At 41.8% G+C, this 14961-nt stretch overlaps 1 protein-coding gene and 1 long non-coding RNA gene across 2 annotated transcripts; one reads left to right on the top strand and one right to left on the bottom strand.

The window, feature by feature from the left end:
* The first annotated feature begins 648 nt into the window (after positions 1-648).
* On the top strand, positions 649-11835 carry LOC106608189 (lactoylglutathione lyase). Its single transcript, XM_014205987.2, has 6 exons — positions 649-920; positions 2634-2716; positions 2956-3096; positions 10849-10916; positions 11039-11128; positions 11305-11835. Exons 1-6 carry the CDS (start codon positions 852-854, stop codon positions 11394-11396), a joined length of 543 nt encoding a protein of 180 aa, XP_014061462.1. The 5' UTR covers positions 649-851; the 3' UTR covers positions 11397-11835.
* On the bottom strand, positions 4871-6851 carry LOC106608190 (uncharacterized). The gene is made up of 4 exons (XR_001329406.2): positions 6458-6851; positions 5960-5978; positions 5712-5806; positions 4871-5626 (listed from the first exon to the last, which is right to left on the bottom strand). It is a non-coding gene; the product is annotated as an uncharacterized lncRNA (long non-coding RNA).
* Positions 11836-14961: the final 3126 nt, after the last annotated feature.

Genomic DNA, 14961 nt, shown 5'->3' with positions numbered 1-14961 from the left:
GATTGTTCAGTTTGGCCTGGCGGCTGGCTCTAGGAAGAGTCTTGGTGGTTCCAAACTTCTTCCATTTAAAAATGATGGAAGCCAATGTGTCCTTGGGGACCTTCAATGCTGCAGACATTTTTTGGTACCCTTCCTCTGATCTGTGCCTCGACACAATCCTGTCTTAGAGCTCTATGGACAATTCCGTCGACCTTATGGCTTGGTTTTTGCTCTGACATGCACTGTCAACTGTGGGACCTTATATAGACAGGTGTGTGCCTTTCCAAATCATGTCCAGTCAATTGAATTTACCACAGGTGGACTCCAATCAAGTTGTAGAAACATCTCAAGGATGATCAATGGAAACAGGATGCACCTGAGCTCAATTTCGAGTCTCATAGCAAAGGGGCTGAATACTTATTTAAATAAGGTATTTCTGTTTTACATTTTTTATATATTTGCACAATTTCTAAATACCCTATAATAAAGCGAAAACAGGGTGTTTGTGGATTGATGAGTTTTTATTTTTATTTAATCAATTTTAGAATAAGGCTGTAACGTAACAAAATGTTGAAAAAGTCAAGGGGTCTGAATACTTTCCAAATGCACTGTATAAAGTATGAAACCAATTAGACTTTCTGCCAGTTGTAGCCTCCATTGCAATGCACACTTACTTGACACGCATTCGTTTTACACAACTGGTGCTTTCGTTTCAACATTTTTGTGAACCCCTCCTACCTGACAACTTTAGGGAGTGTCATGATTCGCTGTGAACTGTCTCGACTTGCCAGTCGGCTTTAGGAGCGCCTTTTCCCAAGCTACTCAAACAGCCTGTGAATTCCCCTGCTGTCAATTGGGTCTTTCAACACAAAATGACAGACAAAGGACTCACAGATGAGGCTGCGTCCGCAGCGTGCAAAGAAGGGGATCCTATCACCCAGGTGAGTGTCACACGGATGGAGCGCAAATTAAATAGAATATGTAAGCTAGCATTAATGTATCACTTATTCACAGTAGGCCTATTTTACTTGCTTGACAGTCTGTCTCAGCAAACATGTTGTTGAGCAAGAGTCCCCCTCAGCTATGTTAGTTGTAGGCTACATAGCCAAGCCCTGTGCTCCTTTAGCAAATACCATAGGAAAGTATTTACTAGTAGTCCTAGTTCCACGCCTTAGAATGCCATTATTTATACAGAGTAATGTGTTGCCTCTAGTTTGAGTTCTAACTTATCTTCTAGAGTTGTAAACTGAGAACATAGCTGAGGAGGCCAGGGTCAAAACATATTTTGCAATTGACCTCTTTCTCTCCAATTCAATTTCAATTCAATTTCAATTTAAGGGCTTTATTGGCATGGGAACCGTATGTTTGCATTGCCAAAGCAAGTGAAATAGATAATAAACAAAAGCTAAATAAACAATAAAAAATGAACAGTAAGCATTACTTACAAAAGTTCCAAAAGAATAAACACATTTCAAATGTCATATTATGTACTGTATATATAGTGTTGTAATGATGTGCAAATAGTTAAAGTACGAAATGGAAAATAAATAAACATAAATATAGGTTGTATTTACAATGGTGTTTGTTCTTCACTGGTTGCCCTTTTTTGTGGCAACAGGTCACACATCTTGCTGCTGTGATGGCACACTGTGGCATTTCACCCAATAGATATGGGAGTTTATCAAAATTGGATTTGTTTTCGAATCCTTTGTAGGTCTGTGTAATCTGAGGGAAATATGTGTCTCTAATATACATTTGGCAGGAAGTTAGAAAGTGCAGCTCAGTTTCCACCTCATTTTGTGGGCAGTGTGCACATAGCCTGTCTTCTCTTGAGAGTCAGGTCTGCCTATGGCGCCTTTCTCAATAGCAAGGCTATCCTCACTGAGTCTGTACATAGTCAAAGATTTCCTTAATTGTGGGTCAGTCACAGTGGTCAGGTATTCTGCCACTGTGTACTCTCTGTTTAGGGACAAATAGCATTCTAGTTTGCTCTGTTTTTTTGTTAATTCTTTCCAATATGTCAAGGAATTATCTTTTTGTTTTCTCATGATTTGGTTGGGTCTAATTGTGTTGTGCTCTCTCTCCCCCCTCTCTCTCTCTACCCCCTCTCTCGCTCACTCTGTCTCTCCCCATCACTCGCGCTCTCTCTCTTCCCCTGTCCCTATCTCTCTCTCCCCACCTGTCTCCCCCTGTCCCTCTCTTACCACCTGTCCCCCCATTTCTCTCTCTCTCTCTCACTCACTCTGTCTCTCTGTCTCCCAATCTTTCCCCGTCATTCTGTCTCTCTCTCCCCCTGTCCCTCTCTCCACACTTGTCTCCCCGTCCCTCTCTCTCTCCCCGTCTCTTTCCCCCCTCTGTCTCTCCCCGTCACACACACACTCTCTCTCTCTCCCCGTCCCTCTCTCTCTCCCCACCTGTCTCTCCCTGTCCTCTCTCCACCTGTCCCCCCGTTTCTCTCTCTCCCCCTCTCTCTTGCTCACTCTGTCTCTCTCTGTTTCCCCGTCTCTCCCCGTCACTCTCTCTGTCTCTCTCTGTCTCCCTGTCAATCCCCGTCAATCTCTCTGTCTCTCCCCCTGTCCCTCTCCCTCTCTCCCCACCTGTCTCCCCCCCCTCTCTCTCTATGTCTGTGTGTGTTTCCCCCTGTCTCTCCCCAGGACTACATGATGCAGCAAACCATGCTGAGGGTAAAAGACCCTCTCAAGTCTTTAGACTTCTACACCCGCATCATGGGCATGACGTGAGTCCCATACTGCTCTCTCACACACACACACGAAGGGGTTTCAGGCCTAGTACCCTACCCCTCTAGATGTCTCACTCTGTGGAATGAGGAAGGACCTAACTGAATTTGTCTAAAAGAAAGTTTCATTTTCATTGCAATACCTTTTCCATTTGTAGTAAATGGTTTCTGTTGCTAAACGTTTTGCAAGAGAATCGGCATAATGAATACACCCCAATTGTGATTCCTATTTGCCTCAGGTTGCTGCAGAAGATAGACTTCCCATCAATGCTCTTCACACTCTACTTCCTGGGTTATGAGGAAAAGAAGGAGATCCCTACAAATGTAAAGGAGAGGACAGCATGGACTTTCTCTCGAAGAGCCACCATCGAACTCACACAGTAGGCACCCCACTTAAAACCTCAGCACACACAAGCACATAGATTCCAGATCTGCTAGTCGAGCTATGAAGTGCCCTGTAAACATGGAATATAATAGAAGATGATCCGGTAACATCTAACCAGGGGTCTCCAACAGGTCGATTAAATTATCCTGTAACATCTAACCAGGGGTCTCCAACAGGTTGATTAAATTATCCTGTAACATCTAACCAGGGGTCTCCAACAGGTCGATTAAATTATCCTGTAACATCTAACCAGGGGGTCTCCAACAGATCGATTAAATTATCCTGTAACATCTAACCAGGGGGTCTCTAACAGGTCGATTAAATGATCCTGTAACATCCAACCAGGGGGTCTCCAACAGGTCGATTAAATTATCCTGTAACATCTAACCAGGGGGTCTCTAACAGGTCGATTAAATGATCCTGTAACATCCAACCAGGGGGTCTCCAACAGGTCGATTAAATTATCCTGTAACATCCAACCAGGGGGTCTCCAACAGGTCGATTAAATGATCCTGTAACATCTAACCAGGGGTCTCCAACAGGTCGATGAGATGATCCGGTAACATCTAACCCAGGGGTCTCCAACAGGTCGCCGAAATGATCCTGTAACATCTAACCCAGGGGTCTCCAACAGGTCGATGAGATGATCCGGTAACATCTAACCAGGGGTCTCCAACAGGTCGATGAGATGATCATATAACATCTAACCAGGGGTCTCCAACAGGTCGATGAGATAATCCTGTAACATCTAACCAGGGGTCTCCAACAGGTCGCCGAAATGATCCTGTAACATCTAACCAGGGGTCTCCAACAGGTCGATGAGATGATCCGGTAACATCTAACCAGGGGGTCTCCAACAGGTCGATGAGATGATCCTGTAACATCTAACCAGGGGTCTCCAACAGGTCGATGAGATGATCCTGTAACATCTAACCAGGGGTCTCCAACAAGGTCGATGAGATGATCATATAACATCTAACCAGGGGTCTCCAACAGGTCGCCGAAATGATCCTGTAACATCTAACCAGGGGTCTCCAACAAGGTCGATGAGATGATCCTGTAACATCTAACCCAGGGGTCTCCAACAGGTCGATGAGATGATCCTGTAACATCTAACCAGGGGTCTCCAACAGGTCGATGAGATGATCATATAACATCTAACCAGGGGTCTCCAACAGGTCGCCGAAATGATCCTGTAACATCTAACCAGGGGTCTCCAACAAGGTCAATGAGATGATCCTGTAACATCTAACCCAGGGGTCTCCAACAGGTCGATGAGATGATCCTGTAACATCTAACCAGGGGTCTCCAACAGGTCGATGAGATGATCATATAACATCTAACCAGGGGTCTCCAACAGGTCACCGAAATGATCCTGTAACATCTAACCAGGGGTCTCCAACAAGGTCGATGAGATGATCCTGTAACATCTAACCCAGGGGTCTCCAACAGGTCGATGGCAAGCTATAAGTTGTTTGTGTGCTGTCAACGAGTAGCTCGCAAGTTGATACTGAGAAATAATCAGTAGCCTAATATTACGTGATTAAATCAAATAAATAATTGTTCTAATCAAACCACAGGTTCTAGGCCCATTTATAGGGAACAGTCGAAGGCAGATAGCTTAGCACCCCGTATTATCGGCATATATTGCCTTCAACAGTGTTATCTTGTGATCAAGCCATCAATGTTTTCTGATTATTGGTGTTGTAAAAATGTTAGCCAACGGGTTATCAATTAGTAGTATTTCCACTGAAATGTCAAACATGCGATCATCTTTTTGATAAGTGGCTTATCAAAAAACATAAGTTCCGTATTATTGGCATATGGTCCCGTTATTGGCCACCTTACTATTTGGTTCAATTACAAGATATATCCGTTAAAATGTTGTTAAAAAATGAGACACCAACCTCGTATCCAAAGTGTTTACTAGATAGTTGGCTAGCCTTCCTGTAGAAAAAATGACTTGCCTGTCAACTTTTCATTGCGTAGCCCGGTGCACCCTCCTGTGGACTCTTAAAAAAAATGCTGATTCACCAACATATTCAGTGTTGTAACCAAATAATGTCTCATAATTTGTTTTACAGATGAATCTTATGTTTTGAGAAAGTAGATAACAGTTTAATATTAAAATATAAATGAGTATGAATAATTTACATAAAATAAAACTTTCATTTCAGTCATGTGCATTGACAAACAATTAAAACAATGTTGGAGTTTGTGTTGGAGATGCACTTGGATAGTAAAGGAAGATGTGTTGAATAAATATATATTTTTGATTCTATATGAAAACAAACCAAACAATTAAATCTCCATCTCCATCCCTATCTTGTCACAAAAATTTGAATAGAATAGAAAGTTATCCAACCAGAATGAAAATGTTTGTTTTGTTTTTTTTGGTAGATACAGTACTGCACCAGAGAATTTTCACCCTCTGGTGCAAGCAATGTGGGTGGTCCACTGCGACAACCATGGGTCAACCGGCCTCTCAGCCTGTCCGCCAGGGTCTGCCGAGGTACGCCATGCACCTTGGTAGATAAGAGAATAAAACTGTTACTAGCAGATGAAATTTGCATGCACGTGGTAATCTCCTAAAAACAAAAGATGCCTAACCTTGGCAGCCAGGCGGATAGCCATCCCTGCCAGCAGTCCTCCACTGCATGGAACATGTCCACCTCACTCACTGTTTCCTCTTGACTTTGTTCATGCTGTGGTGGTAAATACATGTAGCTAAATAACTTGGCATACTATACACATTTTAGAAAGATAACTCAATCTGAATATGTATAAACATTTACATTTCAAAGTTAAGGCAATTGAAAGGTGATGAACGTTTTCACAATAACTGAAAGTGTACCCACGTTTTTTATTTGATGTTATCTGTAATGAAAATTGTCCCAATTAGTTTAATATTGATGCATACATTATAACACTTGACTAAATACTGCCTCTGTGTAACGTTAGCTGTTGTAAGATGAAACATAGCCTACAGTGATAGGTGTCAAAAAGTTCATGGTTCAAAGTTCAAAATGAATTTTTGCAGATTGTACAAAACGCCCCCGTCAGAGCACTCTAATTTTCATACGGTAAAGCTTGACAACTTTTAGTTGTTTTCGTGATATGTATTATCTAAAGCTTAAAATGTCTTTCCTTTTTGCTTACTTAGTAGTTCTATCGACATTTAGCAACCAAGCTAGCAACAACATTAGCAAATCCGTTAGCTATATTTCAGAGGTAAAAAATTGGATATTAATAAATGACGTGTTGTCTGTCGCGCATTCGAATTTTACGATATACAGCGTGTCCCACAAAATGTGTATACATATTACTTTTTTGAAAACTCAAAAAACCTAACTTACATAAATTGCAATAAAAATGGGTGGTCAGTTAGCTAGAAAGGTGTCGTTCATTTAAATGTTGAGCTCAAGGTTATTTAGTCCTCCAACCGCTAGAGAGTGTCCGATGTTGGGGGGAAATTAGCTATAACAAATGAAAAAATTGAGAAATTTGCTCGTTTGAAACAGGATTAACGTTACTGTCAAATACATTACTTCTACTGGACAGATAGTAGTGATGGGCATACCGGCTCTTTCGGCTCAGCTCACCAAAAAGAGCCGTCTCTTTTGGTTCCCAGACTGCTCTTTAAAAAAACATCTGTTTTGTATTTTTTCAAGTCAAACAGTTTGCGATAGTTTGACTATGATTGGTGTTAAAACAATTCTAATTAAATTATTAAATGAAATCATACTCTAATTTAACCACAATGTATTTAAAAATGCATTGGTTTGTTATGAAAAAGAATGCTATTAAACATTTGCATTTAAAGTAGAACTTTTATATAAACAAAGTGCATATAAATGTAACAATTCAAAACGAATACAATCAGAATAACATAATAATAGAATATTGCCCCATATCAAAGAAAAATAAATAACAATGTGCAAAACTGCAGTATCCCACTTAAACGTTAAACTGGTCCCTCTTTTCTCTCTCTTCTTTATTGCCATGTTATAACCAGCAGCACACAGCAATGCTGACCATATTTTGCTTTTATGATAGATTTGCATTCAGAAATGCAAGCTGCCTCACTTTCGAGGGGCTGATGCGGTTTCTTCTCTCAGTAATCTTTTGTCCCGTTCTTCGAGAAGAGGGAACGGATGTGACCACTATGCAGAGTCTCCCTGTCATGACTTTAGTAAGCCGTGGGTATACAGAGGCCTTGTTCTTCCACCAGGGGCTCCTCCAAATAGGATCGGACCTCCAGGGGTCGGACCTCCAGACCTCCATTATGGCGTCTGCTGAGGGATTCCATTGTGCTGTATCTCCAGTTGCTCTCTCGTCAAACAGCATCCAAACAGCAGACGTTTGTGGCTCTACTGCTGGTGCTTCTGCTCCACCTGATCCCTCTTCTTCCTGTTTCCCTGGTGCCTGAGCCAGCTGACTGCTGGGGCTGTCCCTCCCTGCTGCTGAGGTTATTCTTTGAAGAGCCTCATCAATAGCTCTGGCATCACTGAAGGCTAACTTCTTAAACCTGGGGTCAAGTGCAGCGGTTTCTGATAGCAAGTGATTATATTCCATTCTGTGGAACTTTCTGTCCATTGATGAACATAGGGTGTGCATCAACTCTGTCACATGTCCTGTGGTTACATTTGCTTCTCTCTGGCGGCTGGCTGTGATTCGCTGCAGACCCTTATACAGGAGTATCATTTTTGAGGCTGTCACATAGCTGAAAAAAGAGAACAGTAACTTATTAGTTCAGGTTCATGTTTTGTCTACTGATACTACATTCTCATCTACTACTCATATTTTTTATTTTACCTTTATTTAACTAGGCAAGTCAGTTAATTAAGAACACATTCTTATTTTCAATGACGGCCTAGGAACAGTGGGTTAACTGCCTGTTCAGGGGCAGAATAACAGATTTGTACCTTGTCAGCTCGGGGATTTGAACTTGCAACCTTTCGGTTACTAGTCCAACACTCTAACTACTAGGCTACCCGGCTACCCATATACATATATAATACTGGATTAAATAATGATGTAGTAATAACTGCTTACTGTACCTGATCTCTGATCTCCACAGTGACCTGCTCAAAGGGTTCCAGGACTGCACACCTCTTCCTCCACCTCCCATTCCTCTTGGGTCAGAGCATCAACAGGTGCATTGACAATGGCCAGGGTAGAGATGATGGCATCCTTTGACTCAAGAAACCGCTTCAACATATAAAATGTTGAATTTCACCTTGTAGTGCAAGCTTGTTTAGGCCTCAGCTCAGGCATCCCCATCTGGCGTTGTGTAGACTTTAGTTTTTCAGCACCTACTGTGCTCAGGTGGAAGTATTCCACAGCTGCTTTCACTTTGTCCTCGGTGGGCTTCATCACCTTTAGAGCATCTCTTACAATGAGGTTGATTGTGTGGGCAAGACATGGATGATGGGTCCGTTTTAAAATGTTCATGACTTTGGTTATGTTAGATGCATTGTCGCTAACACAACAGACCACTTTTCCATCTACTTGCCATTCTCTGGCCACTCTCAACAGTTCCTCTGCCAAGTTCTCTGAGGTGTGTCTGTCGCTGAACTCAAAGCAGTCCAGAAGACAGCTAGACATAAAAATATTGAATGAAGTGACATGTAACCGACATGTAAGAAGTGGTTACCCTTGATGTCCAGCAGTCAGTGGTAAGGCAAACTGCAGTAGCTTTTTGGACTCTTTCCCGCACTGAAGCCTGTGGTCTCTCGTACAGATGTGGAATAAGTACTTTTGAAAGGGTTTTCCTGCTTGGAATTGTGTACATTGGATTTAGACTATTGCTATAATTTCTAAAACCTCTGTCCTCCACGATCGAAAATGGCTGGAAATCGGTGGCAATCATTTTAGCCAATGCAATATCAATTTGGCCTTGTTTTGCTACAGACATAGACTTTGGCATAAACTGGTCCATAGAAGACTGCGTTGCTGTGGGTCGTGGAGTTGGCCTACTTAACTGAGTGGATACTGGCTCCACCACTATCACTAGCAGGCCCGCTAGTTTCTCGAAGCTCCGCTACAGCTAGCTTCACAGTTGGGTGCACAGTTCACATATGCCGGTGTTGTCACACCTGATCAGTTTCACCTGTCCTCGTTATTGTCTCCACCCCCTCCAGGTGTCGCTTGTTTTCCCCAGTGTATTTATCTCTGTGTTTCCTGTCTCTCTGTGCCAGTTCGTCTTGTATGTTAGTCAAGTCAACCAGCGTGGTTTTCCCGTAATCCTTTTGCTATTCTCTTTTTGATAGTCCTCTCGGTTTTGACCCCTGCCTGACTCTGGACTTCTTTCCCGCCTGCCTGATCATCCTGCCTGGCCTAACCTTGGTTCTGCTTGCTCTTCGGTACCTTTTGGACTCTGAACTGGTTTTGACCCTTTTGCCTGTCCACGACCATTCTCTTGCCTTCCCCTATTGGATTAATAAATGTTGTAAGACTCCAACCATCTGCCTCCTGTGTCTGCATCTGGGTCTCGCCTTGTGTCATGATAGGTGTAGGTTGGTTCATTGGTTGACACTGCGTGTCTGATCGACAGGAACAACAGGTGAGGCTGTTAGTCTGAGCAGACAGTCAAAACAAATGTGTGTGCACTTGAGCATTTAGGCCTATTTTATATATATTTTTTGTTCTTTTAATTAGTTACTTCTATTCATTTAAAACTTTCGATTTTTCATATCTTAATTTTTTATTTATTTTTATAAATAGATTCGGCTCTTCTGATATGCGAGCCAGATCCCAATGTTCAACTTCAAGAGCCGGCTTGACAATGAAAGTAAGACCACAAAGTGAGGAATTTTTGTATGACGACCAAATTGGTAAAAAAAAATTGTAATTGCTAATTTGCTATCTGAGGCCTATTTGATCAAACACAAGTTTTGTGATGGATTGGTTGTTTTGAATGTACTGATATAAGTGGACACGTAGCATTTCGGCAACAATACTACTTTATATCAGAGTTGTACCTGTTGTTCATGTTTTTATTTAACCAGGCAAGTCAGTTAAGAACAAATTTATATTTACAATGCTGGCCTCCTGGGGAACAGTGGGTTAACTGGCTTGTTCAGGGGTAGAACAACAGATTTTTTTTTTACCTAGTCAGCTCAGGGATTCGATCCAGCAACCTTTTGGTTACTGACCCAACGCTCTAACCACTAGGCTACCTTCTGGGGTGAATGATGGCCCTGGCTAGAATGGTCCCACCCCATCTCGCCTCCTCCAGCCTGCTATCTATCTTTTTGGACGTGTATTTCCATTGTTAGAGCGGTCACTCGACTATCTTATAATAGAACATTTTTGACAAAGCTCTCATCTGAGCAGGTTTAAGAAGGGGTGCTTCATGTGATTCATGTTTTTTTGTATTGCATAAATTCTTCGAAATTCACAAAAAATTATATTAGCTGATGAAGATTATCTCATAGAACAAAACGTATAAGATCTCCACAGACCTTATTTTTGGCATTTATCCAAAAACCTTACAAAAATTCCATTCATTTTCCTCATAGACTTTATCCAACGAACCACGGCGGAGTTGGTGTCTAGAAAAGACGCCATCAATATTTCTCTCTATACCTGTTTAATGTTCTTCACTAATTACTTTCTCCTCGGAAACAGTGACCGAAACTATGGTTCCTTCCCTGTCACAATACCATGATGGTGAAGATGATATACTGTATTTCTCACTTGACGTTTCTCTCTTCTCACTTCTCTTTTCTCTGTTCTCTATAAGCAACTGGGGCTCTGAGTCAGATGAAAAATTATCTCTTCACAACGGAAACTCTGAACCGAGGGGTTTTGGTGAGAAAATTATATGATCTTTTTAATTCAACATTTGAATGTGGTACAGCAATTGTGTTTTTCAACCATGAGACAATTCCACATAATTTAAATTGTCTCACTCCACTTTCTCTATCATGCAGGGCACATCGGCATTGCTGTACCTGATGTTTATGCAGCCTGCAAAGTATTTGACGAACAAGGAGTAACATTTGTTAAGAAACCGGATGATGGTATATTTTTCCCTCTTCTTTTCCCTCTCTCACATTATTTTGTTTGTTTAGGGTCTCTGTGAGAGAAAAAAAACGTGTGTGTATAGAGTACATTACAGTTGACTAGTCATCTGTATCAGGCTGTTTCATTTGTATTTTCTCAATTTGTAAATGGAACATTCTATTTGTCCACACAGGTAAAATGAAGGGAGTGGCCTTCATACAGGATCCTGATGGATACTGGATTGAGATTTTGAGCCCAAACAACATGTTCTCCTTAACATCATAGGGAGGCAAACTGGGCCAGCACAAACTGACTGGGTTCGGAAAAAGAATGTGATATAAAAAATAAGAGTGAAACTGAAAAAGGTAACAAAGGGGGTTATGTGAGGAAATTAAGAAGTGAAGATGGAGTGTTTGCTTACGATTGGGATCACATGCAGGTTCCCGCGGTACTATGGACACTCAAGACAAAGGATGGGATAGCCGTAATATAAAGAGACAACACTGTTGGAGCTAGGAACACAAACATTTCGCAACACCCGCAATAACATCTGGTAAAAATGTGTATGTGACCAATAGAATTTGATTTGAGATGTTTGGATGGGTCAAACTGACAATGAAGATGACCAGGGTAAATAACTGCTCCTAATGTGGTCTGACTGAGATTGATATTATCCCAGCCTGGTCAACATATTTGCAATAAACAAATGTGGATCATCCTCGTATTTTCAATTCCTCTGTCTTTCTATTCAAATTGTAAAGGTTTAGCCAACTGACCACTCAGCCTATTTATTTGGCTGAACATTAGAATTTGGAGCAGTAATCCCCTTGGACTTACACAACAAACAGATAACCAAGGTTGTCTCGTCAGCACCATTTCCACAGTAAAATATGAGTGACTGTAGAAAATAAGGCTTGCAGAAAACCATATATACATATACAGTGGGGGGAAAAAGTATTTGATCCCCTGCTGACTTTATACGTTTGCCCACTGACAAAGAAAGGATCAGTCTATAATTTTAATGGTAGGTTTATTTGAACAGTGAGAGACAGAATAACAAAAAAAATATCCAGAAAAACGCATGTCAAAAATGTTATAAATTGATTTGCATTTTAATGAGGGAAATAAGTATTTGACCCCCTCAATCAGAAAGATTTCTGGCTCCCAGGTGTCTTTTATACAGGTAACGAACGGGCTGAGATTAGGAGCACACTCTTAAAGTGAGTGCTCCTAACCGCAGCTGGTTACCTGTAAAAAAGACACCTGTCCACAGAAGCAATCAATCAATCAGATTCCAAACTCTCCACCATGGCCAAGACCAAAGAGCTCTCCAAGGATGTCAGGGACAAGATTGTAGACCTACACAAGGCTGGAATGGGCTACAAGACCATCGCCAAGCAGCTTGGTGAGAAGGCGACAACATTTGGTGCGATTATTCGCAAATGGAAGAAACACAAAAGAACTGTCAATCTCCCTCGGCCTGGGGCTCCATGCAAGATCTCACCTCGTGGAGTTGCAAAGATCATGAGAACGGTGAGGAATCAGCCCAGACCTACCCGGGAGGATCTTGCCAATGATCTCAAGGCAGCTGGGACCATAGTCACCAAGAAAACAATTGGTAACACATTATGCCGTGAAGGACTGAAATCCTGCAGCGCCCGCAAGGTCCCCCGGCTCAAGAATACATAAACATGCCCGTCTGAAGTTTGCCAATGAACATCTGAATGACTCAGAGGACAACTGGTGAAAGTGTTGTGGTCAGATGAGACCAAAATGGAGCTCTTTGACATCAACTCAACTCGCCGTGTTTGGAGGAGGAGGAATGCTGCCTATGACCCCAAGAACACCATCTCCACCGTCAAACATGGAGGTGGAAACATTATGCTTTGGGGGTGTTTTTCTGCTAAGGGGACAGGACAACTTCACCGCATCAAAGGGACGATGGACGGGGCCATGTACCATCAAATCTTGGGTGAGAACCTCCTTCCCTCAGCCAGGGCATTGAAAATGGGTCGTGGATGGGTATTCCAGCATGACAATGACCCAAAACACGCAGCCAAGGCAACAAAGGAGTGGCTCAAGAAGAAGCACATTAAGGTCCTGGAGTGGCCTAGCCAGTCTCCAGACCTTAATCCCATAGAAAATCTGTGGAGGGAGCTGAAGGTTCGAGTTGCCAAACGTCAGCCTCGAAACCTTAATGACTTGGAGAAGATCTGCAAAGAGGAGTGGGACAAAATCCCTCCTGAGATGTGTGCAAACCTGGTGGCCAACGACAAGAAACGTCTGACCTCTGTGATTGCCAACAAGGGTTTTGCCACCAAGTACTAAGTCATGTTTTGCAGAGGGATCAAATACTTATTTCCCTCATTAAAATGCAAATCATTTTCTAACATTTTTGACATGCGTTTTTCTGGATTTTTGTTGTTGTTATTCTGTCTCTCACTGTTCAAATAAACCTACTATTAAAATTATAGACTGATCATTTCTTTGTAAGTGGGCAAACGTACAAAATCAGCAGGGGATCAAATACTTTTCCCCCCACTGTATACACACACACACACACACACTTCCGTTCCAAAGTTTGGGGTCACTTAGAAATGTCCTTGTTTTTGAAAGAAAATAAAAAAAATGTGTCCATTAAAATAACATCAAATTGATCAGAAATACAGTGTAGACATTGTTCATGTTGTAAATGACTATTGTAGCTGGAAACGGCAGATTTTTTATGGAATATCTACATAGGCATACAGGTCTCCATTATCAGCAACCATCACTCCTGTGTACCAGTGAATTGGTGACTCCGTGATGCTGGCCTTCTCGGCAGAGTTGCAAAGAAAAAGCCATATCTCAGACTGGCCAATAAAAAGAAAAGATTAAGATGGGCAAAAGAACTCAGACACTGGACAGAGGAACTCTGCCTAGAAGGCAAACATCCCGGAGTCGCCTCTTCACTGTTGACGTTGAGATTGGTGTTTTGCGGGTACTATTTAATGAAGCTGCCAGTTGAGGACTTGTGAGGCGTCTGTTTCTCAAACTAGACACTAATGTACTTGTCTTCTTGCTCAGTTGTGCACCGGGGCCTCCCGCTCCTCTTTCTATTCTGGTTAGAGCCAGTTTGCACTGTTCTATGAAGGGAGGAGTATACAGCGTTTTTCAAGATCTTCAGTTTCTTGGCAATTTCTCACATGGAATAGCCTTTATTTCTCAGAACAAGAATAGACTGACAAGTTTCAGAAGAAAGTTATTTATTTCTGGCCATTTTGAGCCTGTAATCGAACCCACAAATGCTGATGCTCCAGATACTCAACTAGTCTAAAGAAGGCCAGTTTTATTTCGTCTTTAATCAGAACAACAGTTTTCAGCTGCGCTAACATAATTGCAAAAAGGGTTCTCTAATGATCAATTAGCCTTTTAAAATGATAAACTTGGATTAGCTAACACAACGTGCCATTGGAACACAGGAGTGATGGTTGCTGATAATGGGCCTCTGTATGTCTATGTAGATATTCCATAAAAAAATCTGCCGTTTCCAGCGACAATAGTCATTTACAACATTAACAATGTCTACACTGTATTTCTGATCAATTTGATGTGATTTTAATGGACAAAAATGTTGCTTTTCTTTCAAAAACAAGGACATTTCTAAGTGACCCCAAACTTTGTAACGATAGTGCATATATATTTATTGCTGTACTTTTACCACTTTTTCTCCCTAATTTTGTGATACCCAATTGGTAGTTACAGTATTGTCCCATCGCTGGTCGAGAGCTATGCGTCCCCCGAAACATGACCCTGCCAAGCCGCACTGCTGTTCTTGTATAGATTTACAAGAATTTGGACTCGTGGTACA

This window comes from Salmo salar, chromosome ssa06, assembly GCF_905237065.1.
Source record: "Salmo salar chromosome ssa06, Ssal_v3.1, whole genome shotgun sequence".
Taxonomy (NCBI): Eukaryota; Metazoa; Chordata; class Actinopteri; order Salmoniformes; family Salmonidae; genus Salmo; species Salmo salar.
Note: the sequence above shows the minus strand (reverse complement) of the source record. Positions and strands in the feature narration are given on the sequence as shown.